The sequence below is a fragment of the Mauremys mutica genome, chromosome 1 (genome assembly GCF_020497125.1).
Source record: "Mauremys mutica isolate MM-2020 ecotype Southern chromosome 1, ASM2049712v1, whole genome shotgun sequence".
NCBI lineage: Eukaryota > Metazoa > Chordata > Testudines > Geoemydidae > Mauremys > Mauremys mutica.
This window is the reverse complement of record NC_059072.1, coordinates 5,528,182-5,552,790: the sequence shown is the minus strand read 5'-3', so window position 1 is coordinate 5,552,790 and position 24,609 is coordinate 5,528,182. Positions and strand designations below refer to the sequence as shown.

Sequence of the window (24,609 nt, the reverse complement as noted above, 5' to 3'; positions counted from 1 at the left end):
GGCACTGCCCGGATGGCACGTGTGCAGGGGGCGGTGCCCAGCCCTGGCAGGGGGCACTGCCCGGCTGGCGCATGTGCAGGGGGGCGGTGCCCAGCCTTGGCAAGGGGGTGGCACCCGGCTGGCATGTGTGCAGGGGGGCAGTGCCCAGCCCTGGCAGGGGGCACTGCCCGGCTGGCACTTGTGCAGGGGGGCGATGCCCAGCCTTGGCAAGGGGGTGGCACCCGGCTGGCGCGTGTGCAGGGGGGCAGTGCCCAGCCCTGGCAGGGGGCACTGCCCGGCTGGCACTTGTGCAGGGGGGCAGTGCCCAGCCCTGGCAGGGGGCACTGCCCGGCTGGCGCGTGTGCAGGGGGGCGATGCCCAGCCCTGGCAGGGGGCACTGCCCGGCTGGCACGCGTCCCGGCCCCTCACCTGCTGCACGGCGGTGTACTTGACGGTGTAGGAGTAGTCGTGGTTATCGATGATCTCGAAGTCCCGCACGGCCGGGCCCTTGGCCGCCCCAGCGAACTGCACGTCCAGCTTGGCCTTGCCGGCGCCCTTGGTGAAGACGGTGAAGTGGGTGGGTTTCCCGACCTCCACTCCTGGCAGGAAGGGGAGCGAGGGGCCTGTCAGCGTCCTGCCAGCCCAGCTTCCCCCGGCGCCCTGGACCCGCCCGCCACACAGTGCCCCCCGCCGAGCCCCCTCCCACTGCCCCCCAGCATAGCGCGCCCCGCCGAGCCCCCTCCCACTGCCCCCCAGCACGGCACCCCCCGCCGAGCCCCTGCCCACTGCCCCCCAGCACGGCACCCCCCGCCGAGCCCCTGCCCACTGCCCCCCAGCACGGCGCCCCCTCCCGAGCCCCTGCCCACTGCCCCCCAGCACGGCACCCCCCGCCGAACCCCTGCCCACTGCCCCCCCAGCACGGCGCCCCCCACCGAGCACGGCGCCCCCTGCCCCCCCGCCGAGCCTCCGCCTGCTCCCCCAGCACAGCACCCCCTGCCGAGCCCCGCCCCCCTCTCCCTCTCCCCCCCAGCACGGCGCCCCCCACCGAGCCCCTGCCCACTGCCCCCCAGCACGGCGCCCCCCGCCGAGCCCCTGCCCACTGCCCCCCAGCATAGCACCCCCCACCGAGGCCCTGCCCACTGCCCCCCTGCACCGCACCCCCCGCCGAACCCCTGCCCACTGCCCCCCCAGCACGACGCCCCCCACCGAGCACGGCGCCCCCAGCCCCCCCCCCGAGCCTCCGCCTGCTCCCCCAGCACAGCACCCCCTGCCGAGCCCCGCCCCCCTCTCCCTCTCCCCCCAGCACGGCGCCCCCCACCGAGCCCCTGCCCACTGCCCCCCAGCACGGCGCCCCCCACCGAGCACGGCGCCCCCTGCCCCCCGCCGAGCCCCTGCCCACTGCCCCCCCTGCACGGCGCCCCCCGCCGAACCCCCACCCTGCTTCCCACCCCAGCACGGCGCCCCCCACCGAGCACGGCGCCCCCTGCCCCCCCGCTGAGACCCCGCCTGCTCCCCCAGCACGGCACCCCCTGCCGAGCCCCGCCCCCTCTCCCCCTCCCCCCTGCACGGCGCCCCCACCGAACCCCCACCCTGCTTCCCACCCCAGCACAGCGTCCCCCATTGAACCCCCACCCCCCAGCACAGCACCCCCCACCGAACCCCCACCCCCTCCCCCCAGCACCCCGAGTTCTCTTCAGAGGTCTCCCATCTGGGTGCTGTGCAGGCCCCACACTGCTCAGTGGGGGCTGCCAGCCTGAGGGGGGCACAGCCCCTGGCTGGGGCCGCACTGCAGCCTCCCAGCACACGGACACCCCCTCACCTGTCCTGCTCAGCCCGGGCCCCTCAGCCTTCACCTTGCTGGCGTCGTGGGACGGGTCCACTTTGATGCGGAAGGGGCTGGTGGGGATTTCCTGGGGGGCACAGGAGAGAGAGGGGGGTGAGGGGTGCCCTGCTGGCAGGGACCGGCTGGAACCCACAGCTGGGGGGCCAGGATCCCCCAGAGGGCCAGGCAGTGGGAGACCCTCCCGCCTCTCAGCATGGATTCACCAAGGGCAAGTCATGCCTGACTCACCTAACTGCCTTCTATGAGGAGAGAACCGGCTCTGTGGCTGAGGGGAAGCAGTGGGTGTGTTATTCCTTGAGTTTAGCAAAGCTTTTGATACAGTCTCCCACAGTATCTTGCCAGCGAGTTAAAGAAGTCTGGGCTGGACGAATGGACTATGAGGTGGATAGAAACCTGGCTAGATCACCGGGCTCAGCGGGTAGTGATCAATGGCTCCATGTCTAGTTGGCAGCCGGTATCAAGTGGAGTGCCCCAAGGGTCGGTGCTGGGGCCGGTTTTGTTCAATATCTTCATTAACGATCTGGAGGATGGTGTGGACTGCACCCTTAGCAAGTTTGCAGATGACACTAAACTGGGAGGAGTGGTTGATACGCTGGAGGGTAGGGATAGGATACAGAGGGACCTAGACAAATTAGAGGATTGGGCCAAAAGAAACCTGATGAGGTTCAACAAGGACAAGTGCAGAGTCCTGCACTTAGGACGGAAGAATCCCACACACTGCTACAGACTAGGGACCGAATGGCTGGGCAGCAGTTCTGCAGAAAAGGACCTGGGGGTTACAGCAGACGAGAAGCTGGATATGAGTCAACAGTGTGCCCTTGTTGCCAAGAAGGCTAATGGGATTTTGGGCTGTATAAGTTGGGGCATTTCCAGCAGATCGAGGGACGTGATCATTCCCCTCTATTCAGCACTGGTGAGGCCTCATTTGGAGTACTGTGTCCAGTTTTGGGCCCCACACTACAAGAAGGATGTGGATAAATTGGAGAGAGTCCAGCAGAGGGCAACAAAAATGATTAGGGGGCTGGAGCACATGACTTATGAGGAGAGGCTGAGGGAACTGGGATTGTTTAGCCTGCAGAAGAGAAGAATGAGGGGGGATTTGATAGCTGCTTTCAACTACCTGAAAGGGGGTTCCAAAGAGGATGGATCTAGACTGTTCTCAGTGGTGGCAGATGACAGAACAAGGAGCAATGGTCAAGTTGCAGAGGGGGAGGTCGAGGTTGGATATTAGGAAACACTATTTCCCTAGGCGGGTGGTGAAGCACTGGAATGGGTTCCCTAGGGAGGTGGTGGAATCTCCTTCCTTAGAGGTTTTTAAGGTCAGGCTTGACAAAGCCCTGGCTGGGATGATTTAGTTGGGTTTGGTCCTGCTTGGAGCAGGGGGTTGGATTAGATACCCCCTGAGGTCCCTTCCAACCCTGATACTCTATGATTCTGTGATTCTCTCCTCCTGGAGCCCCCCGCCTGCCCAGCAATCGCCCGCCGGCTCCACCATGCTGCCCCCCTCCGGGGTGGGACGCGGCACCTGGGCTGGATCTGCCAGTGGGGACGTGAATTCGCAGCCGTGGGTCCCAGAGCTGCCCTGGCCAGGCCCCTCCAGCCGCACAGACGCCCCCGGGCATGGGCTCTGTGCTGGCCCCAGGGCTCCCATCCCTCTCCCCCCAGGCCGCCTCCTCCTTAGCCTGGGAGAGCAGCACACCCAGCCAATGGCAGGTCCCTCCCAGGATCCCCAGTGCCGGGGTGAGAGGTCACAGGGAGCCCCCTACAGAGCCCCTCGAGCTGCCCCCCTGGGGGGCACCTGGGGACAACGGTGGCTTTGGGAGGCTGGTCTGAGCCCCCCTGAGATGGCCCCATGCGCCATTCTGCTGCCCTGGGCCCAGCACCAGCCCGTACCCAGTTGGCGAAGAGCACCAGGATGGTGCACCGCCCGGCGCCAGCCCGTACCCGGTTGGCGAAGAGCACCAGGATGGTGCACCGCCCGGCGCCAGCCCGTACCTGGTTGGCGAAGAGCACCAGGATGGCGCACTGCCCGGTGCCAGCCCGTACCCGGTTGGCGAAGAGCACCAGGATGGTGCACCGCCCTGTGCCAGCCCGTACCTGGTTGGCGAAGAGCACCAGGATGGTGCACCGCCCTGTGCCAGCCCGTACCTGGTTGGCGAAGAGCACCAGGATGGTGCACCGCCCGGCGCCAGCCCGTACCTGGTTGGCGAAGAGCACCAGGATGGTGCACCGCCCTGAGCCAGCCCATACCCGGTTGGCGAAGAGCACCATGATGGTGCACCGCCTGGTGCCAGCCCGTACCTGGTTGGCGAAGAGCACCATGATGGTGCACCGCCTGGTACCAGCCCGTACCTGGTTGGCGAAGAGCACCATGATGGTGTACCGCCCGGCGCCAGCCCATACCTGGTTGGCGAAGAGCACCATGATGGTGTACCGCCCGGCGCCTGGCGGCATGTACTTCACTGTGAACGTGTCGTTGTCGTTCTTGATGATGTCGAATTCGATGTCGGCCTCCACCGGCCCCACCACGCCTGGGGCGCACTTGATCCCGATGCTCACGTCCCCTGCAACACAGCCGGGGCAGCCCCCGTCACAGGGGAGCCAGACCCACCGCGGGGGGGGCCGGCCCGCAGGTGCTGGTCACGGGGGGCTGGGCCGGCTGAGCCCAGGGGCAGGGGGGCCGGCCCGCAGGGGGGCTGGTCACGGGGGGCTGGGCCGGCTGAGCCCCAGGGGCAGGGGGGCCGGCCTGCAGGGGGGCTGGTCGGGGGGGCTGGGCCGGCTGACCCCAGGGGCAGGGGGGCTGGCCTGAAGGGGGGCTGGTCACGGGGGGCTGGGCTGGCTGACCCCAGGGGCAGGGGGGCTGGCACGCTAGGTGCTGGTCGGGGGGGCTGGGCCGGCTGAGCCAAGGGACAGGGGGGCCGGCCTGCAGGGGGGCTGGTCGGGGGGAGCTGAGCGCCGGGGCAGGGGGGCCGGCCGCGAGGTGCTGGGCAGGGGTGGCTGGGCCGGCTGAGCCCCGGGGCCGGGGGGGCCGGCCGCGAGGCGCTGGGCAGGGGGGGCTGGGCCGGCTGAGCCCCAGGGGCCGGGGGGCCGGCCGCGCGGCGCTGGGCAGGGGGGGCTGGGCCGGCTGAGCCCCTGGGCAGGGGGGGCCGGCCGCGAGGCGCTGGGCAGGGGGGGCTGGGCTGGCTGAGCCCCGGGGCAGGGGGGGCCGGCCGCGAGGCGCTGGGCGGTGGGGGCTGGGCCGGCTGAGCCCCGGGGCAGGGGGGCCGGCCGCGAGGCGCTGGGCAGGGGGGGCCGGCCGCGAGGCGCTGGGCAGGGGGGGCTGGGCTGGCTGAGCCCCGGGGCAGGGGGGGCCGGCCGCGAGGCGCTGGGCAGGGGGGGCTGGGCCGGCTGAGCCCCGGGGCAGGGGGGCCGGCCCGCAGGGGGGACCTTGCTCTCTAGCCCTGGCTAGAGGACACAAGCAGCCCCCATCGCCCCCTAGCCCTGCCCCGAGAGACGCTAAGTGGGCAAGGGGCAGCTCTGTCTGTGCCCCATGGAGCCCGCGGCCCCTCGCCAAGGTGCCCAGCCCAGGCCCCACAGACACGGTGGCGTTTGCCCGTCCCGCTCGAGACCGGGCTGAGACCCGTCCCGCTCGCTGCACGCGTGGGCCCCCGCTCGCTGTCGGCTGGCAGCCCTGGCTGTGGTGCCCTGAGCAAAGCTAGTGCCCCCAGGGAGGGGCAGGGACGCCCCGCGGCCCCTCGCCGGCCCCACCTTGCCCGGCCTCGCTGCAGTCCACGGTGAAGTAGGTGGGTTCGTTGGCCTTGAGCCCCGTCTTCTCCACGCCGGGGCCGTACACCTTCACCTTCTCCGGGTGGCTGCCCTCGCCCACAGTCACCTGCCGGGAGCAACACGCGTGTCCATGGGCTCTGGCTAGCCGGGGGCCCCACCCCACACCCAGAGGGGGCCGCTCCATCCTTGGCGGGCTGGGCCGGACACCCGGGCCAGCTCCTTTGGGACACCACGGGGAAGGGGGTGTCTCCAAGCCATGTGAGGGGCTGGGATCCCCCTGAATCCGGAGCCCCCCAGCGCTCTGCCATTGCCTCGTCACTCCTCGAGGAGCAGGGCCGGGTGCCCAGCCAGTGGCACCGGCGCCCGCTCAGTCCCCAGCGCGGGGCCAGCGAGAGGCAGGGGCACTCACCCGGAAGGGGCTCTTGGGGACGTTCACCCCGCCCCAGGAGATGATGATGGTGTGTTTGATGGGCTTGGTGGGTACATAGACGCAGTGGAAGGTGTTGTCACCGTTGTCCTTGATCTTGATGTCGATGGGGAAGCCCTCAGCGTCCTGCGGGCACAAACGGGAGCTCAGCTGCGCGGCGGGCACCAGACGGCAAAGGTCACCCCCGCCCCAGGCTGTGTGCCCACCCTGCGGGCCAGAGACAGCCACCCCTCCTGCTCCCCGGGGGATCCTCTGCTTCCCCCTGTGCAACCTGCTCCGCACAGGACGGGGCTCTGGCTGGCAACCTGCTAGTGCCACATGCTCTGGGGGATTCCTCCCGTTGGACTGGATTTATGGCCAGTCTAACTCAGACCAGATCATGCGCCCGTCCGGCCCGGCATCCCGCCCGCCCGCCACTTCCCGCCACGGGCCCGTCCGGCCCGGCATCCCGCCCGCCCGCCGCTTCCCACCACGGGCCCGTCCGGCCCGGCATCCCGCCCGCCCGCCACTTCCCGCCACGGGCCCGTCCGGCCCGGCATCCCGCCCGCCCGCCACTTCCCACCACGGGCCCGTCCAGCTCGGCATCCCGCCCGCCCGCCTCTTCCCACCACGGGCCCGTCCGGCCCGGCATCCCGCCCGCCCGCCACTTCCCGCCACGGGCCCGTCCGGCCCGGCATCCCGCCCGCCCGCCCCTTCCCCCCCCGGGCCCGTCCGGCCCGGCATCCCGGCCGCCCGCCACTTCCCCCCACGGGCCCGTCCGGCCCGGCATCCCGCCCGCCCGCCGCTTCCCACCACGGGCCCGTCCGGCCCGGCATCCCGCCCGCCCGCCGCTTCCCGCCACGGGCCCATCCCGCCCGCCGCTTCCCGCCACGGGCCCGTCCGGCCCGGCATCCCGCCTGCCCGCCCGCTACTTCCCACCACGGGCCCGTCCGGCCCGGCATCCGTCCCGCCTGCCGCGTCACGCGACGGGCCCGTCCAGCCCTGCATCCCGCCCGCCCGCCGCTTCCCACCACGGGCCCGTCCAGCCCGGCATCCCACCCGCCCGCCCGCCCGCCGCTTCCCACCACGGGCCCGTCCAGCCCGGCATCCCACCCGCCCGCCCGCCGCCGCTTCCCGCCACGGGCCCGTCCGGCCCGGCATCCCGCCTGCCCGCCCGCTACTTCCCACCACGGGCCCGTCCGGCCCGGCATCCCGCCCGCCCACCACTTCCCACCACGGGCCCGTCCGGCCCGGTAACCCACCCACCCGTCTGCTGCTTCCCACCATGGGCCCAACTGATTTTCCAGTAAAGATTTTATCATTTCATAGTAAAAACTGCAAAGGAATCAAACTGTCCCATGGACCGTCTGGATGGACATTCCAGGCTGGAATAACAGGAGTATCGCAGGGGGGACGTGCTCCCGAGCGCCGGAGCAGGGCGGCGACAGTGGCTGTGAAATGCTCAGGGGGATTAGAGAGGCTATAAAAATAGAAAGCTCAGTAATAATGGGGGATTTCAACTCTCCCCACCCTGCCCGGGTACATGACACCTCAGGCCGGGCTTCGGAGAGGAAGCTTCTTGCCACCTTAAATGGAGCCGCTGGCCCTGGAACCCCCCAGAGGAGAGGCAGCGCTTGATTTAGTCCTGAGTGCAGCACAGGATCTGCTCCAAGAGGTGACTAGAGCTGGACCACTTGGAAGTAGCGACCACAGTGTAATTAAATTCCACATCCCGGGGGGGCTGGGGGGTAACACGAAAGCAGCCCACCCAGCACTTAACCTCAGACCGGGGAGCTACCCAAAAGTGAGGGAGCGGGTTCAGTGGAAATGAAGAGGTAACAGCCCCCAAAGGGAAATGAGAACTTTTCAAAACCACCCTAATATTCACTGCCATGAAATGTTACCTGTGAGGCAGCAGGGAGCGGGCGGAGCGACCTGGGACTGTCTGCGTGGGGGAGGGGAGAGCAGGGGGTGACTTTCGGTGAGGGACGGGACCTGGGCCTGGGACCTGCGCCAGGCAGGGGGGTGGGGGGAGTCGACACCTTTGCCCGGGAAGCTGGACAAAGGAAGGGAGGGGGAGGGAAGCAGCGGGAGAGAGCCGGCGGGAGGGGTTTTTGGTTTCAGTTTGGGGCTGGCTGGGAAGACGCAGGGAACCCCAAGTCTGGGGTCTAAGCTCCCCGCCCCCCAGAGGGACCCGGCTGAGGGGTCCTGGTTGCACCTACAAGCCCTGCTTGGGACTGTGTCCTGTCGGCTAAGAAACCTCCTGTTTTACTGGCGGGCTGAGAGTCCCGGGGAATCGCAGGAAGTGGGGGTGCAGGGCCCTGACTCCCCCACACGCCGTGACACCTGGCTGTGCAGGAAGGGGGGTGCAGGGCCCTGACTCCCCCACACGCCGTGACAATACCCCAGATTGAAAGAAACACAGGAAGGGAACCTAAAAAGTGCCACTGTGGCTAAAACAGCAGAGTAAACGTGGCAGAGGCAAAAAGCAGCCTTTAGAAATGGGCAGTTAAATCCTACCGAGGAAAACAGAAAGGAGCAAGTCAAGGGGCTGAGTAGAATTACAAAGGCCAAAAAAGAATTGGAGGAGCAACTAGCCAAAGACTCAAACAAACAGCAAAACCTTTTTTTAAGTACATCAGAAGCAGGAAGCCTGTTAAAGAACCAGTGGGGCCCCTGGACGATCGAGATGCTAAGGGAGCACTCGAGGCCATTGCGGAGAAACGAAACGAATTCTTTGCATCAGTCTTCACTGCAGAGGCTGTGAGGGAGATTCCCACACCTGAGCCAGGCTTTGTAGGTGGCAGATCTGAGGAGCTGTCCCACACTGAGGTGTTATTAGAGGAGGTTTTGGAACAAATTGGTAAACTAAACAGTAATAAGTCACCAGCACCAGATGGTATTACCCAAGAGTTCTGAAATATGAAACTGCAGAACTACTAACTGTGGTTTGTAACCTGCCATTGAAATCAGCCTCTGTACCCAATGACTGGAGGACAGCGAATGTGACACCAATTTTTACAAAGGGCTCCAGAGGTGATCCTGGCAATTACAGGCCAGTGAGCCTGACTTCAGTACTGGGCAAAGTGGTTGAAGCTATAGATGAACATGATTTGTTGGGGAAGAGTCAACATGGTTTTTGCAGGGGGAAATCACGCCTCACCAATCTACTAGAATTCTCTGAGGGGCTCAACAAGCAGGTGTCCAAGGGGGATCCAGTGGATCTAGTGCACGTAGACTTTCAGAAAGTCTTTGACAAAGTAAAGGCTCCTGAGCAAAGTCAGCTGTCATGGGCTAAGAGGGGAGGTTCTCTCATGGCTCAGTAAGGGGTTAAAAGACAGAAGACAAACGGTAGTAACAAATGCTCGGTTTTCAGAATGGAGAGAGGGAACCAGTGGGGTCCCCCAGGGGGCTGTACTGGGCCCAGTGCTATTTAACATCTTCATAAGTGATCCGGAAAAAGGGGTAAACCGGGAGATGGCAAAATGTGCAGACAATACAAAGCTACTCAAGCTCGTTAAGTCCAAAGGAAACTGTGAAGCGTTACAGCAGGATCTCACCTAACTGGGTGACTGGGCTGTGACGCTCTGTACCCCGCGGGAGCACCCTGGAACCCCCATAGTCATTGTTTAGATATAATCGTGATCTTGCATATAAAACATGCCATGTGACGTATGAGGGGAAAGGTTGTGATCTGCTGAAACCCATTGTTCCATCTAACTATGTATAGCAGGGGTTGGCAGCCTTTCAGAAGTGCTGGGCCGAGTCTTCATTTATTCACTCTGATTTAAGGTTTCCCGTGCCAGTCATACATTTGAACGTTTTTAGGTCTCTTTCTAGAAGTCTATAATATAGAACTAAACTATTGTTGTATGTAAAGTAAATAAGGTTTGTAAAATGTTTAAGAAGCTTCATTTAAAATTAAATTAAAATGCAGAGCCCCCCGGATCGGTGGCCAGGACCTGGGCAGTGTGAGAGCCACTGAAAATCAGCTCGTGTGCCGCCTTCGGCATGTGTGCCATAGGTAGCCTACCCCTGGTCTAGATAATACTTAGTCCTGCCTTGAGTGCAGAGGACCGGACTAGACGAGGTCCCTTCCAGTCCTACACTTCTGTGATTCTAGGATCTACTCAACTAGCCCTAGTACGAGCTGCAGAATCTTCAAAAAGCCACAAATGTAACGTCTTCATTATACTCTTTTTCCAACAAGAGTCTAGAAAGCCCCTGTATGTCTTGGAAAAACCAGAAGATACGCTGGGATTGAAGTTCAGATTAGTCCAAGCTGGGAAAACCCTCTGGCTTTCTCCTGAGGCTGCCTACCCCGCTGTATGTCATCAATGCCTGTTCTATGGCTTTCACTAAAATACGCTGTGGGTTTGGGAGGCGCCCACATACTAGCTACACAGAGACAATGACAAGGACAGTAACCAGCGCCCGGCCGGGTGCCGGACAGACACCACCAGCCATTGTCCAGCAAGGGAGCTGCAAGTCAGCGGCTCACCTGTACGAGGCCACACCAGGGGAATTGCTCAGCCTGGCCTGGAGACTCAGCAATGCCCCCCGACTGGCCTGGACTTGTGCTCCCCAAGCACATGGACTGAGGGTATAAAACAGACACACTGGCCCCAGGCTTGGCCTCTCCCCTGCCCCCACCTACGCTGCAAGCAACAAGGACACTCACAAGGCTGAAGAGTCCAGCAGGGGAGACTGGCCCAGGTTTAGGACAAACCTGCATATTAAGGACTCATCCAGTGGGGCGAGTAGCTGCTTAATCTAGATGCTGCCCAGTCTAACAGGGCTGAGAGCTTAGACTGCGGGCTTAGATTTTCTTTTCTTTTGGTAACTAACTCTGACTTTTGGCCTATCACTTAATATCACTTAAAATCTACCGTTTATAGCCAATAAATGTGATTAACTGTTTCTCTTTACCAGCGAGTTTGTATGAAGCGTGTGGCAAATCTGCTCAGGTTTTGCAAAGGCTGCTGTATAGCCACTTTCCACTGATGAAATGGGGAACCTATTCCTAGATTTGCACAGCTCACCTTGAGCAGGCAAGACGGTATATTCCTGAGGTACAAGGCTGGGAGCTGGGGGTTTGGCTGGTGCCTTTCCCTGTGTGATTCGGAGCGGCTCTGGGAGCGTTCGTGCAATCTAGCTGGGGGTGTGGGCTCCACATGCAGTTGTGCTGAGTGATCTCAGCGCCTGCAGGGGTTTGCTGCTGCTCACTAGCAGGGCGTAGTGAGAGACAGCCCAGGCTGGAGAGAGTTAAGGGGGCACAGTGGTTCCACAGTCCCAGGCTGCATCCCAGAGATCCCATCACTTGGGCAGCAAAATGGCAGAAGAAATTCAATGTGCAAAGTACTGCACATTGGAAAACATGATCCCAAGTATACAGACAAAATGATGGGGTCTAAATGAGCTGTTGCCACTCAAGAAAGAGACCTTGGAGTCATTGTGGAGAGTTCTCTGAAAACATCCACTCACTGTGCAGCGGCAGCCAGACAGCGAACAGAATGTTGGGAATCATTAAGAAAGGGAGAGATAAGAAGACAGAAAATATCATATTGCCTCTGTATAAATCCACGGTACATCCACACCTTGAATACTGCGTGCAGATGTGGTCGCCCCATCTCAAAACAGATATATTAGAAATGAAAACGTTACAGAAAATGGCCACAAAAGTGATCAGGGGTCTGGAACGGCTTCCGTATGAGGCAAGGTTAATAAGACGGGGACTTTTCAGCTTGGAAAAGAGGCGACTAATGGGGGATATGATAGAGGTCTATAAAACCATGACTGGTGTGGACAAAGTGAATAAGGACGTGTCAGGGCCGGCTCCAGGTTTTTTGCTGCCCCAAGCAAAACCAACCAACCAACCAACCAAACCGGAGTGCCATCCCTTGAAAAGCGCTGCCCCCAAGGGCCGGAATGCTGCCCCTTTGAAGTGCCACCCCCAGCACATGCTTGGGACGCTGGTGTGTAGAGCCGGCCTGGGAAGTGTTATTTACTCCTCATAACAGATGAACTAGGGGGTCACCAAATGAAATTAATAGGCAGCAGGTTTAAAACAAACAAAGGGAAGAATTTCTTCACACAACGCTCAGTCAACCTGTGGAACTCCTTGCCAGAGGATGGTGTGAAGGCCAAGACCATAACCGGGTTCAAAAAAGAACTAGATAAGTTCCTGGAGGACAGGTCCATCGATGACTATTAGCCAGGCTGGGCAGGGATGGTGTCCCCAGCCTCTGTTTGCCAGAAGCTGGGAATGGGTGACAGGGGATGGGTCACTTGATGATTCCCTGTTCTGTTCACTCCCTCTGCGGCACCTGGCATTGGCCACTGTCAGCAGACAGGATACTGGGCTGGATGGACCCTTGGTCAGACCCAGTCTGGCCGTTCTTACGTTCAGCGAACCCAGTCTCCCGGCCCCTGGCTGCACCAGACCTGACCCTGGGCCCATCTAGCCCAGTCTCCTGGTCTCCAGCAGCGGCCGATGCCGGCAATGAAATCCCCACCGCGCGCCCCACGGTGCAGCGCAGCCCACACGGAGGAACCTGCCCCGGATGCCCTGCCAGGGCTGCTCCCAACGAGCCCCCCCGCGCTGAGACCCCCGCCGGGGCCCCTCCTACCTGGGCGTAGATCTTGAGCTGGGCTTTCCCTGCTCCCCGCGCGTCGATGGTGAACTCTGCCGGCTTGTCCACGATGCAGCCGGTGGGCTCCAGGCCGGGCCCGAAGGCCTTCACCTGCCACGGGAGAGCGGGAGCACTCAGCCGGGCAGGCCCGACCGGGAGGGGTGCCCCGTGCCCGGCGTGGGCCGGGTAGCAGCCCCCTGCCCCGAAGGGACCCCCCAGGGGAGGAGGGACCCCCCAGGGGAGGAGGGACCCCAGCTTCCCATCACTGAGCGCCAGTGCTGCAGGGAGAGAGCCCGGCCCTGCCGGGGTGAAGGGGGGGCTGGGACCCCTGGGAACTGGGCTGGGACCCCCCCAAACTCATTTCACCCAGACCCTAATGCAGCTATTGGATGGCAACGATCTTTACTCTGTGCTGAGACAGCGCCTCCTAGAGGGGAAAGCCCTGTACCCCATGGGCCAGCCAGTCCCCTGCCCTGGAGCCGGATCGGAACCAGCGTCCCCTGGAGGAGAAAGGCCGTATGCCCCATTCCCCGCCCCACGGAGCCAGCCAGCCAGGGCCCCCCGAGAGGATCTGTCCTCAGTTTCCCTAGTCAATTTCAGACTCATTCATCTGGCCAAAGCTTTTTAAAATTCCTTCTGTACCTGTCTCCTGAGACCCGCCCCTGAGCCGGGCTCCTGGGGGACGGGGACCCCAATGCCTGGGGAGGCAGGGGGAGAGGGGACGAGCTGGAGTAGGGGAGCAGACAGGCGGCAGAAAGGTCTGGCTGCAGATGATGTGTCATAAGCCCCGTACTGCACAGAGCTCATGGAGAGTCTCCTCCAGCTCAAGTGGCAGGGGCAGGGGTAGGGGCCAGGGCCGGGGAGGCCGGGCAGGGCCGGGGAGGCCGGACCTTCTCTGGGAAGTACTCGTTGGTGGCCGGCTTGATGTGTGCGATGAAGGGGCTGTCCTTGATGTCCTCGTCGTCACAGATGACGTGCACGGCGTATTCACCGGGCTCCGTGGGCCAGTAGCGCACGTCGCACGACCCGTCCCCCTTGTCGTCACACTCGATCTTCGCCTGCGACGGGCCCTCGATGGAGAAGCCTGCGAGGGAGCCGGCGGCCAGCGTCAGAGGCTGGGCCCGGGCCCCCCCCCGGCCTCGCAGCCGCCCCCCTGCCCGCAGCCACCGAGGCACCGGGACAATGGCAAACGCGGCCCCAGCCCACCAGAGGGGGAAAGCTCCCAAATTCCTTCCATGCGCCCCGCTCCCCCAGAGCCCTCGCCCCCCCGGCCCTGCCACCCGCTCCCCCAGACCCCTCGCCCCCCCCGGCCCTGCCGCCCGCTCCCCCAGACCCCTCGCCCCCCCCCGGCGCCGCCACCCGCTCCCCCAGACCCCTCGCCCCCTCGGCCCCGCCACCCGCTCCCCCAGACCCCTCGCCCCCCCCGGCCCCGCCACCCGCTCCCCCAGTCCCCACGCCCCCCCCGGTCCCGCCACCCGCTCCCCCAGACCCCTCGCCCCCCCCCGGTCCCGCCACCCGCTCCCCCAGACCCCTCGCCCCCCCCCTGCCCCGCCACCCGCTCCCCCAGACCCCTCGCCCCCCCCGGCCCCGCCACCCGCTCCCCCAGACCCCTCGCCCCCCCCCGGCCCCGCCACCCGCTCCCCCCGACCCCTCGGCCCCCCCGGCCCCGCCACCCGCTCCCCCAGACCCCTCGCCCCCCCCGGCCCCGCCACCCGCTCCCCCAGACCCCTCGCCCCCCCGGTCCCGCCACCCGCTCCCCCAGACCCCTCGCCCCCCCCTCAGTCCCGCCACCCGCTGCCCCAGACCCCTCGCCCCCCCCTCAGTCCCGCCACCCGCTCCCCCAGACCCCTCGCCCCCCCCGGCCCCGCCACCCGCTCCCCCAGACCCCTCCCCCCCCCCTCGGCCCCGCCACCCGCTCCCCCAGACCCCTCGCCCCCCCCGGTCCCGCCACCCGCTCCCCCAGATCCCTCGCCCGCCTCGGCCCCGCCACCCGCTCCCCCAGACCCCTCGCCCCCCCCGGCCCCGCCACCCGCTCCCCCAGACCCCTCGCCCCCCCCCGGCCCCGCCACCCGCTCCCCCAGACTCCTCGCCCCCCCCGGCCCCGCCACCCGCTCTCCCCCACCCCTCGCCCCCCCCGGCCCCGACACCCGCTCCCCCAGAGCCCTCGCCCCCCCCCCGGCCCCGCCACCCGCTCCCCCAGACCCCTCCCTCCCCTCAGGCCCCGCCGCCTGCTCCCCCGGATCCCTCCCTCCCCCCAGGCCCCACTACCCGCTCTCTTACCCAGCGTCCCCACTTCAGTGCCGATCGCCTCCACCACGAAGTCGGCTGATTTGCCCACCATGCCAGTCTCCAGGCCCGGGCCCCAGGCCCTGACTTTCTGGGTGCCCGGCTCTGGCGCCACCTGCACCTCGAAGGGGCTGCGAAGGAGACAGAGGGTCAGAGCCAGGGGACCCCGGGCGGCCAGGCTGCTGCTCTGCGACCGAGTCACCACTAGTGTAACGAGTGTGCCAGGGCTCTGGCCGCTCCCCGGCTCGAGAGCACAGAACGGCCCTGGGCAGGAATCTGCAGGTGGTGCCACCAGGGCGCTCCAAGCCCCTCCTCCCGCTTCACACGCGCGTGCGAGGCTCCGGCACTAGTCCAGACACGGCTCCAGTCTTGGCCCCAGCCCCAAGCACCACAGGCTGGCGAGGGGCGCGGGCCGGTCCCTTACCTGCGGGGGATGCTGTAGCCACCCCAGGAGATGGCCACCACGTATTTGCCAGGCACCACGGGGTAGTAGTCACATTCGTACACCCCCTCGCCAGCCTCCCGCACCTTCACCGGCTCCTCCGTGCCTTCTGCAGAGAGAGGGGCAAGGCGGTGAGAGCCGAGCCAGGCCAGGGCGCTCCCAGCCCCAGACTCCTGCCCGTCGCCAGCGTGGCGGAACCCGGCACTTTCTGCTCTAGAGAGCCGGCCCGTGTGACATGCTCTGGCCAGCAGGGGGCAGCAGTGACACCCCCACACCACCACCACCTCGCTCTCCCGACCCGGCCCGTGACTCGGTTTCCCCAGCGCTCTGGCCCGAGGACAGGCTGACAGAGAGAGATGGGTCTTTCCCGTGACGCTCCCGGGCACCGGCCCTCTCCTCCCGGCTGGGCCCCACACCGCTCCCCCTCCCGCCCGGCACTCACTCGGCCCCTTGACCACGACCTTCAGCTTCCCGCTGCCTGCGCCCTTGGTGTAGACCTTGAACTCGGCCACCTCCTTGACCCGCACGCCCTTGGGCTGGAGGCCCCGGCCCGTGGCCCGGCAGGCGTTGGGGCTGCAGGCTGCGGGGACAGAGGAGAGAGAGCTTAGTGGGGAGGTGCCCCTGGCTGCCACCCTCCTGCCCCTCACCCAGGCCGCCCGGCTGGCTGGCTGGCCTGGGACTGCGCCGTGGGCAGCCCCCGGCCGTGCCACCTGGGAGATCTCACAGCCCGGGCAGCCTAGACCCACGCAGCCGGGGCACCCGGGGGTCTGTGCCCAGGCCGGGCAGCCCGTGGGCCCAGAGCAGGGGCTGGAGGAGGATTAAATGGACCCTCCCTCCGGCCTGCAAAGGGGCAGGGGCTGTCTCGGGGCGGGGGGGGGCAGACAGACCCAGACCGGCCCAGCCTGGGGGGGATGGGGGCACCAATCTGGGGGAACGAATGGGGGGGGCACTCAGCAATGGGAGGGGTGGCTGCTCCCAGCAGGCAGCAAGGGCGTCCTAACCCCGGCTTGCCCCGTGCCTCAGTTTACCCATCTGAAGAATGGAGCCCCCCACCCGACCCCCGGCAGGCTAGGGAATATCTGGGGCTGCTATATGTAGAGCACTGGGGGCAGAGGGGCGCAGTGCAGGGCCCGGGGCCCGCCCCACTTACCCCAGGCTGGGAGCTCCGTTCCCCTGCTCCTGCCAGTGTCCCAGAGACACCCCTGCCCGGCTCGCTGCCCTCCTCCTGGGGAGCTGCTGGGCCCCACAACCCCTGCTGCGCGGGCGTCCGGCCAGCCAGGAGCTGCTGGACCCTCCTGGCCCATGGGGCTGGAGCTGGGCTGCCCCCCGGGCGGGGCTGAGTGTGAAAGGGGCGGGGGGAGCCAGGCCCCCGTCTCAGGGTGGCCGGGCAGCGGGAGGAAGCCGCGGTGAGTCAGGGATTCCTGTTTGCGTGGTGAGGCCGGGGCTGGCGGGATGGGGAGGTCGCCCGGGTTTCCGGGTCACCGCGTACCAGGGACAGGTGTCTCCTGGCCGGCCGGGGGGGCGGGGGGGAACCCCTCCCCCCAGGCTGCAGCAGAGGGGGCAGAGGCTGTTCGGGGCACAGTGCCGCAGAGCATCCAGCAGGGGCAGAGGCTGCCCTGCCACCCCGCTCTCCGAGCAGGGTCCCCTCCGTGCCCCGCCCCCAGCCCCACCGGCTGGTCGAGGGGGTTAGCCAGTGCCCCCCAGCAGGCTGTGGAGTTGGCACAGAGGGTGGGCACCAGCTGGGGGTGTGTGGGACGGGCTGGAGGCTGGCATGGAGGGGAGGCACTGGGCAGGAGTCATGGGTGGGGGGCTGCAGGGCTGGCACAGAGGGTTGGCACCGGCTGGGGGGCATGGGGTTTGCACAGAGGGTGGGAACCAGCCAGAGGCGCAGGGCTGGCACCGTGGGTGGGCACCGGCCGGGGGGCGCGGGGCTGGCGCCGTGGGTGGGAACCAGCCGGGGGCACGGGGCTGGCACAGAGGGTGGGGGCTGGCACGGGGGGTGCAGGGCTGGCACCGTGGGTGGGAACCAGCTGGGGGCACGGGGCTGGCACAGAGGGTGGGCACCAGCTGGGGGGCACGGGGCTGGCGCCGTGGGTGGGCACAGGCCGGGGGGCGCGGGGCTGGCGCCGTGGGTGGGCACCGGCCGGGGGGCGCGGGGCTGGCGCCGAGGGCGGGGCGGGCTCTCACCTTCGGAGACGTTGACGGCGAAGGGGCTCCGGGGGATCTGGGTGCCGGCGAAGGTGACGCAGATGGTGTGGGGTCCCTCCAGCACGGGCCGGTAGGTGCAGCGGAAGGTGCTGTCGCCTTTGTCCTCCAGCACCACCTCCACGGTGTCGCGCCGGCCCTGCGGGTCCCCGATGACCACGCCCACGTCGCCCGTGCCCGCGCCTGGCACAGACGGGCAGCGTGAGCACCAGCCCCTGGCAGGGCTCCCCCCGCCCCCAGGCCCTGGCCCCCGCCCCGCGCCCCTACCTGCGGTGTAGATGTCGAAGTACGTGGGCTTGTTGGCCACGTTGCCCACGGGCTCCAGGCCGGGCCCCCGCGCCGTCACCTTGTTGGCATCACCCAGCGCCATGCCCACGTGCACGTCAAAGGGGCTCTTGTCGATGTTCTGCCCGGCAAACAGCACCGTGACCTGGGCCGAGAGAGCGCGGAGTCAATCCCCGCCTGGGCCCTGGGGAGCGGGCGAGGGGCCAGCCGCAGCCAGGGCGGCACTGGGGTGGGGGCACAGCCCCCTGGCCACGGGGGGGGGGGGGCTGCTGTTTGCATAGGGCCTGTGATCCTGCCAGAGCACTTCTGAATGCAGCCACCTCTGCGGGGGAGCGAGGGCAGGAGAACCCCCCATCGAGCAACCCAACAGCCCCCTGGGGCGTCACTGACATACCCTGTGACCGGGTAGATCATTGTTGCAACCACTGTTATACGTCTGCAGTAAATATTGTGCAAAGGTTGTCGTGTGAGGTGTGTCGGGAAAGGTTCTGATTTGCTGGTTGTGATTACGCTGTGTGTGTGTGTGTGTATCTGTGTGTGTGGATCGTTGTTGTGGTTGAAGTGATGAATATTGGCCCGGGACTTGGATCTCAATGCGATTTGATTCTAAGGTCTTGGCTACACTTGCAGATTTGCAGCGCTGCAGCAGGGTGTGAAAAAACACCCCCTCCAGCGCTGCAAGTTGCAGCGCTGCAAAGCGCCAGTGTGATCAGAGCCCAGCGCTGTCCGTTAATCCCCACAGGGAGGTGGAGTACGTGCAGCGCTGGGAGAGCAGCGCTGGCTGGTGCTCCGACCACACTTGCGCTTCAAAGCGCTGCCGCGGCAGCGCTGTGCAGCTCTAAGTGTAGCCACAGCCTAAGGAGCCTAGTAAAGCATCTGGCGGCTTCTTGGGAAAGGAATTTGCAAGTTAAGGGCCCAGTCAAGAAACACTTAACTGACAATGCACCTTGGGAGACTCCCATCCACATCGGAGCTTTCCTGGGGACGTTCAAACTAAGGTCAGGCAAAGCCCTGGCTGGGATGATTGTGTTGGGATTGGTCCTGCTTGGAGCAGGGGGTGGGACCAGAGACCCCCTGAGGGCCCTTCCAGCCCGGAGAGTCTATGAACATGTGAACAAGCCTGTGAAGAACTGAGTCAAGCATGGACACGTGACTTGCCCATGTGACGCCAAGCTCCATCTTGCTGCTGTGAATTCCACAGTAAGGAAGAGCCTATCAAAGGCAGCTGCCTCATCTCCACTGGGTCTCCAGTCCTGCTTCTTGCCTCTGGAGGGACTTTGCTACAAGCTGAAGCTCTGAGCAAAGGACTGACTGACCCAGCCCAGCGGGGGATGTTCCAGAGACTCGATTTGAACCTGCAGTTTATTCCATCACTGCCGCAAGCCTGAACCAAGAACTTTGCCGTTACCGGATGGAATCGAGTCCATTTAACTGATTCTAGCTCTCGTCTCTATTTCTTCCTTTTATGAATAAAGCTTTAGATTTTAGATTCTAAAGGTTTGGCACCAGCGTGATTTGTGGGTAAGATCTGACTTGTATATTGACCTGGGTCTGGGGCTTGGTCCTTGGGGATCGGGAGAACCGTTTTCTTGTACTGGGGTGTTGGTTTCCATAACCATTCGTCCCCATCACGAGCGGCCCTGGTGGTGATCCTGGGGAACCGGAGTGTCTGAGGGAATTGCTGGTGGGACTTGTGGTCAGCCAGTGGGGTGAGACCCAAGTCCCCTCTGGCCGGCTGGGCTGGTTTGCAAAGGCCCCCAGCCCGGGGCTGTGACTTCCCTGCGCTCAGCGATTTGTCCTGAATTGACACTCTCAGTAGTGTCCTGCCAGAGGCAGCATCGTTACCCCCCCAGGACATGGGGAGCCCCCCAACCCTCACACAGCAGCTGTGTGGCCCTGAGCGGAGGGGCCCACTGGGCGCAGCCCCCCCCTCCCGCAGGGCAGGCTGGGGCTCCGGCCGGGCGGGCAGCTCACCTTGTGCAGCCCGGCCACCTTGGGCACGTAGCTCACCGAGTACGTCCGCTTCTTGTCGTTGTTGGCAACCACCTTGGCCTGCGGAGGAAGGGCCCAGAGGTGAGGCTGGGGCGGGGGCCGCAAGGGCACCTGGGGACTGTTCCCCGGCACCCCAACCACTGGGGGGGCCTGGCCGTGCCCAGCTCCGCCCCAGGGCGACTCACTCACATGGTGCCCACCAGAGAGACGAGGAGATGAAGCAGCGAGGTGCAGGGCGTCGCTGAGAGTCACACGGGGAATCAGGGTCAGAGCCAGGGATAGAACCCAGGAGTCCTGGCTCCCAGCCCCCTGCTCCAACCACTAGACCCCACTCCCCTCCCAGAGCTGGGGATAGAACCCAGGAGTCCTGGCCTCCTGCTCCACCCACTAGACCCCACTCCCCTCCCAGAGCCGGGGATAGAACCCAGGAGTCCTGGCTCCCAGAGCCGGGGATAGAACCCAGGAGTCCTGGCTCCCAGCCCCCTGCTCCAACCACTAGGACCCACTCCCACCCCAGAGCTGCGGATAGAACCCAGGAGTCCTGGCTCCCAGCCCCCTGCTCCAACCACTAGGACCCACTCCCACCCCAGAGCTGCGGATAGAACCCAGGAGAGCTGGCTCCGTGCTCTAGCCACTAGACCCCACTCCCCTCCCAGAGCTGGGGATAGAACCCAGGAGTCCTGGCTCCCAGCCCCCTGCTCTACCCACTAGACCCCACTCCCCTCCCAGAGCTGGGGATAGAACCCAGGAGTCCTGGCTCCCAGCCCCCTGCTCCACCCACTAGACCCCACTCCCCTCCCAGAGCCGGGGATAGAACCCAGGAGTCCTGGCTCCCAGAGCCGGGGATAGAACCCAGGAGTCCTGGCTCCCAGCCCCCTGCTCTACCCACTAGACCCTGCTGCTCAGAGCTCCTGCTCTCTGTGCCCTGGCCCCGTGAGGGGGCGGGGGGGGGCGAGAGCGGCAGGCTGGCCTCCAGGAGCCCCTACCTCCTCGGTGTGTCCCTCGGGGTCCTCGATGTAGACCAGCACCTCGCCCAGCCCCGCCTCCAGGGTCTCCACCGTGAACTGGGCCGGCTTCAGCACCGTGTTCCCGTGGGGCTCGATCCCTGTGGCACCGGGACACGGGGCTCAGGGGGGGGCACCAGCCGGGGCTGCTCCCCCATAGCCCTGCCCTGAGCGCGTCTACCCTTCCCCCTCCCCCCCCGTTCCTGCCCCCATCCTGCCCCCTCCCCTCCCCTCCCCGCAGCCACGGCTCCCAGGAGCCCCCCCCACAGGGGGCAGGTGTTCAGGCAGAGAGCCCTGCCCCAGGTCCCCCCCCCGGGCTGGTCCCTGCAGCGGGGGGGGGGGCGTACCGGGGCCGTAGGCAATGGCCTTCTTGGGGTTCAGCTGCTTGGAGCGCAGGGGGGCCCCCGGCTTCAGCTTGGCCTTGGGGAACTGGGACAGGTAGGTCATGACGGAGTGTTCGTCCACGTCGGGGTCCACGATCTCCTCCGGGGCGATCACCTGGGGGGAGGGAGCGGGGCCGGTGCTCAGGGCGTCCCCCGAGAGCCCCCCAGTCCCACTCAGACCCCCGCCCCTGAGAGCCGACCCCCCAGAGCCCCCCGCCCCTGAGAGCCGACCCCCGAGAGCCCCCCAGCCCCACCCAGACCCCCGCCCCTGAGAGCCGACCCCCCAGAGCCCCCCGCCCCTGAGATCCGACCCCCGAGAGCCCCCTGCCCCTGAGATCCGACCCCCGAGAGCCCCCCAGACCCACCCAGACCCCCGCCCCTGAGAGCCGACCCCCGAGAGCACCCCAGCCCCACCCAGACCCCCGCCCCTGAGAGCCGCCCCCCCAGAGCCCCCCGCCCCTGAGAGCCGACCCCCGAGAGCACCCCAGCCCCACCCAGACCCCCGCCCCTGAGAGCCGACCCCCCAGAGCCCCCCGCCCCTGAGATCTGACCCCCGAGAGCCCCCCGCCCCTGAGATCCCACCCCCCAGCCCCACCGAGAGCCCCCCGCCCCTGAGATCCGACCCCCGAGAGCCCCCCGCCCCTGAGATCCGACCCCCGAGAGCCCCCCAGCCCCACCCAGACCCCCGCCCCTGAGAGCCGACCCCCCAGAGCCCCCCGCCCCTGAGATCCGACCCCCCAGAGCCCCCCAGCCCCACCCAGAGCCCCGCCCCTGAGAGCCGACTCCCCAGAGCCCCCCGCCCCTGAGATCCCACCCCCCAGAACCCCCCAGCCCCACCGAGAGCCCCCCGCCCCTGAGATCCGACCCCCAGAGCCCCCCAGCCCCACCCAGAGCCCCGCCCCTGAGAGCCGACCCCCCAGACCCCCCCGCCCCTGAGATCCGCCCCCCCAGAGCCCCCCAGCCCCACCCAGACCCCCTGCCCCTGAGATCCGACCCCTCAGAGCCCCCCAGCCCCACCGAGAGCCCCCCGCCCCAATGAGCCCTGCCCCCGAGAGCCCCTCAGCCCCACCGAGAGCCTCCCGCCCCTGAGATCCGACCCCCGAGAGCCCCCCAGCCCCACCAAGAGCCCCCCGCCCCTGAGATCCGACCCCCAAGAGCCCCCAGCCCCACCAAGAGCACCCTGCCCCGATGCGCCCCATCCCCCCAGCCCCCCAGCCCCACCGAGAGCGCCCCGCCCCTGAGATCCGACCCCCCAGAGCCTCCCAGCCCCACTGAGAGTGCCCCGCCCCTAAGATCCGACCCCCAGAGCCCCCCAGCCCCCCACGAAAACTCCCCTGCTGAGAGGTGACCCCCAAGGTCCCCCAGCCCCTCCTGAGAATCCCCCTGCCCCAATGCACTCCTGCCCCCGAGAGCCAACGCACCCCCGGAGCCCATGAGAAACCCCCCAGCCCCGACATGCCACCCCCAGGGTCCCCTGGCCCCCCGGGCCCACGGCCCCGCTGCCCACAGAGAACCCCCCAGCCCCAACATGCCCCCCCAGGGCCCCCAGACCCCTGAGAGCCCCCAGCCCCAATATGCTGCCCCCCAGGGCTCCCCTGACCCCCAGCCCTGACTGGGGGGGCTGAGGGGGCAGAACTGGGTTCCGAGCAGCTGACCGGCGTGTTGGGGGCCGTGCCAGGTGCTGAGTGGGAGCTGCCAACCCCTTCACCCTGAGGTGCCAGTGCAGCCCCCACCCCCCAGCTGCATTCCCCAGTGCCAGGGCCAGGCCCCGTCTGTGCCCCGAACAAGGCTGGGGTGACACCCAGAACCGCCCAGCCCCAGGGGCAGCTCTCCCATGTGTCAGCTGCGGGGGGGGGGGGGGGTCCGGTCTGGGGGCGTGGCCAGAGGGGGGAAAGCCAAGGGGGCGTGGCCAGAGGGGAGCCAAGGGGGGGCACCTTTTTTATGTATTTCGCTCCCCCTACCCTGAAAACCTGCCTACGCCACTGCCATGAGACTGATTCCCGGGGTGCTGGCTGGGGGGGGGGGGCCGTGCCCATGCCTGGCTTCCCCACCTGCCCCCAGCCCAGAGAACAGCCCAGGGGTGCCCCCGCCTGGCCCCCACACGGGGTCGTGCCACAGCCCAGAGAATGACCCCGGAGCGCCCAGGGGTGCCCCCCTGTCTGGCCCCCACACGGGGTCGTGCCCCAGCCCAGAGAATGACCCCGAAGCGCCCAGGGGTGCCCCCCTGTCTGGCCCCCGCACGGGGGGTGTGCCACAGCCCAGGGGTGCCCCCATCTGACCCCCACATGGGGAGTGTGCCCCAGCCCAGAGAATGACCCCGGAGCACCCAGGGGTGCCCCGTCTGGCCCCCGCACGGGGTCGTGCCCCAGCCCAGAGAATGACCCCGGAGCGCCCAGGGGTGCCCCGTGTGGCCCCCGCACGGCAGGGGGGTCCCGTACCTGGGGTACGCCCAGCCAGTCGTCCGCCTGCTGCATGGCTTCCCGGGCGTTCTCCACGGGCTGCTTGGGGTCCCAGGTCTCCCAGTCTGGGCACAGGCCTGTGGGGAAGGAGCGGGGGAGACCGAGTCAGACCGGCGGGCGGGGCGGGCACGGCCTTGGCAGAGAGAGACGTCTCGCCAGGAGCCCTGCTGACAATGGGGCATTGTGGGCTTCCCTGGCACGGTGCCAGCTCCAGTCTGGGGGCTCCTGGCTGGGGTCCCTATGGGCATGGGAGTGCCCCACTCTTGGGGTGGGAGACAAACCACAGCCAGATTCCTTTCCCCCCCCCCCACCCCCAACTGGACTCAGGACAGCTCCTTCCTCCCTCTTGTCCAGCCTAGCGCCTAGTGGGTAGAGCCAGGCCTGGCCCCGTGTGCCTCAGTTTCCCCATCTGAGCCATGCAGCAGCGGTGGGGGTGGGTGTAATTGGCACTCAGAGCTCCCGGGCAGCGAGGGCTGGCGAAGGGCAGAGAACTGGCTCAGAGCCGCCCTCCATGTGGTGCGGGCTCCCCCCTCCCCCCTCCCGCCCAGGGGGTGCGTCTGTGAGCGAATGTGGGGCACATGTCTGGGGTGGGTTTGCACTGCAGTGTGGTCTGTGTTTTGGGGGGGCCATGGTTGTGTGTATTGAGTGTGGTGCACAGGCGCTGGGGGGCTGCATGGGGAGTGGGGGGCAGGTGTTTGCGGTGTGGGATATCGGAGCTGGGTGTCTGTCGGGCGGGGGGGGATGAACAGGGGCTGGCTGTAGGGGGCTTTGCATAGGTGTGTGTGTGTGTGTGTAGGGGAGAGCACAGCGTGTGGGTACAGAGGGAGGGTGTACGGGGGGGTCTCGGGGGGTCCAGGGGGTGTACTAGGCAGGAGTACAGGGCTACAGGATGGGTACAGGGGGTGTTTGGGGGGTACAGGGCAGGTAC

The 24,609-nt window shown here is 66.5% G+C and overlaps 1 protein-coding gene across 5 annotated transcripts in view; it reads right to left on the bottom strand.

Moving 5' to 3' along the window:
• Nucleotides 1-24,609, bottom strand: part of FLNC (filamin C) — a 100,357-nt gene that overhangs the window by 31,891 nt on the left and 43,857 nt on the right. For 3 of the 5 annotated variants that reach the window (XM_045028084.1, XM_045028089.1, XM_045028096.1), the window contains exons 1-16: nucleotides 23,661-23,782; nucleotides 21,187-21,337; nucleotides 20,822-20,940; nucleotides 19,818-19,895; nucleotides 17,826-17,988; nucleotides 17,541-17,741; nucleotides 15,796-15,933; nucleotides 15,336-15,462; nucleotides 14,906-15,042; nucleotides 13,516-13,709; nucleotides 12,623-12,736; nucleotides 5,997-6,140; nucleotides 5,570-5,693; nucleotides 4,226-4,386; nucleotides 1,799-1,889; nucleotides 409-578 (exon numbers count right to left, since the gene is read on the bottom strand). In XM_045028084.1, coding sequence (XP_044884019.1) covers nucleotides 409-578; nucleotides 1,799-1,889; nucleotides 4,226-4,386; nucleotides 5,570-5,693; nucleotides 5,997-6,140; nucleotides 12,623-12,736; nucleotides 13,516-13,709; nucleotides 14,906-15,042; nucleotides 15,336-15,462; nucleotides 15,796-15,933; nucleotides 17,541-17,741; nucleotides 17,826-17,988; nucleotides 19,818-19,895; nucleotides 20,822-20,940; nucleotides 21,187-21,337; nucleotides 23,661-23,696 — 2,148 coding nt within the window. In that variant the 5' untranslated portion in view covers nucleotides 23,697-23,782. Of the gene's footprint in view, nucleotides 1-408; nucleotides 579-1,798; nucleotides 1,890-4,225; nucleotides 4,387-5,569; nucleotides 5,694-5,996; nucleotides 6,141-12,622; nucleotides 12,737-13,515; nucleotides 13,710-14,905; nucleotides 15,043-15,335; nucleotides 15,463-15,795; nucleotides 15,934-17,540; nucleotides 17,742-17,825; nucleotides 17,989-19,817; nucleotides 19,896-20,821; nucleotides 20,941-21,186; nucleotides 21,338-23,660; nucleotides 23,783-24,609 lie in introns of those variants that run through there. The other 2 variants (XM_045028107.1, XM_045028115.1) reach the window with 1 other exon arrangement.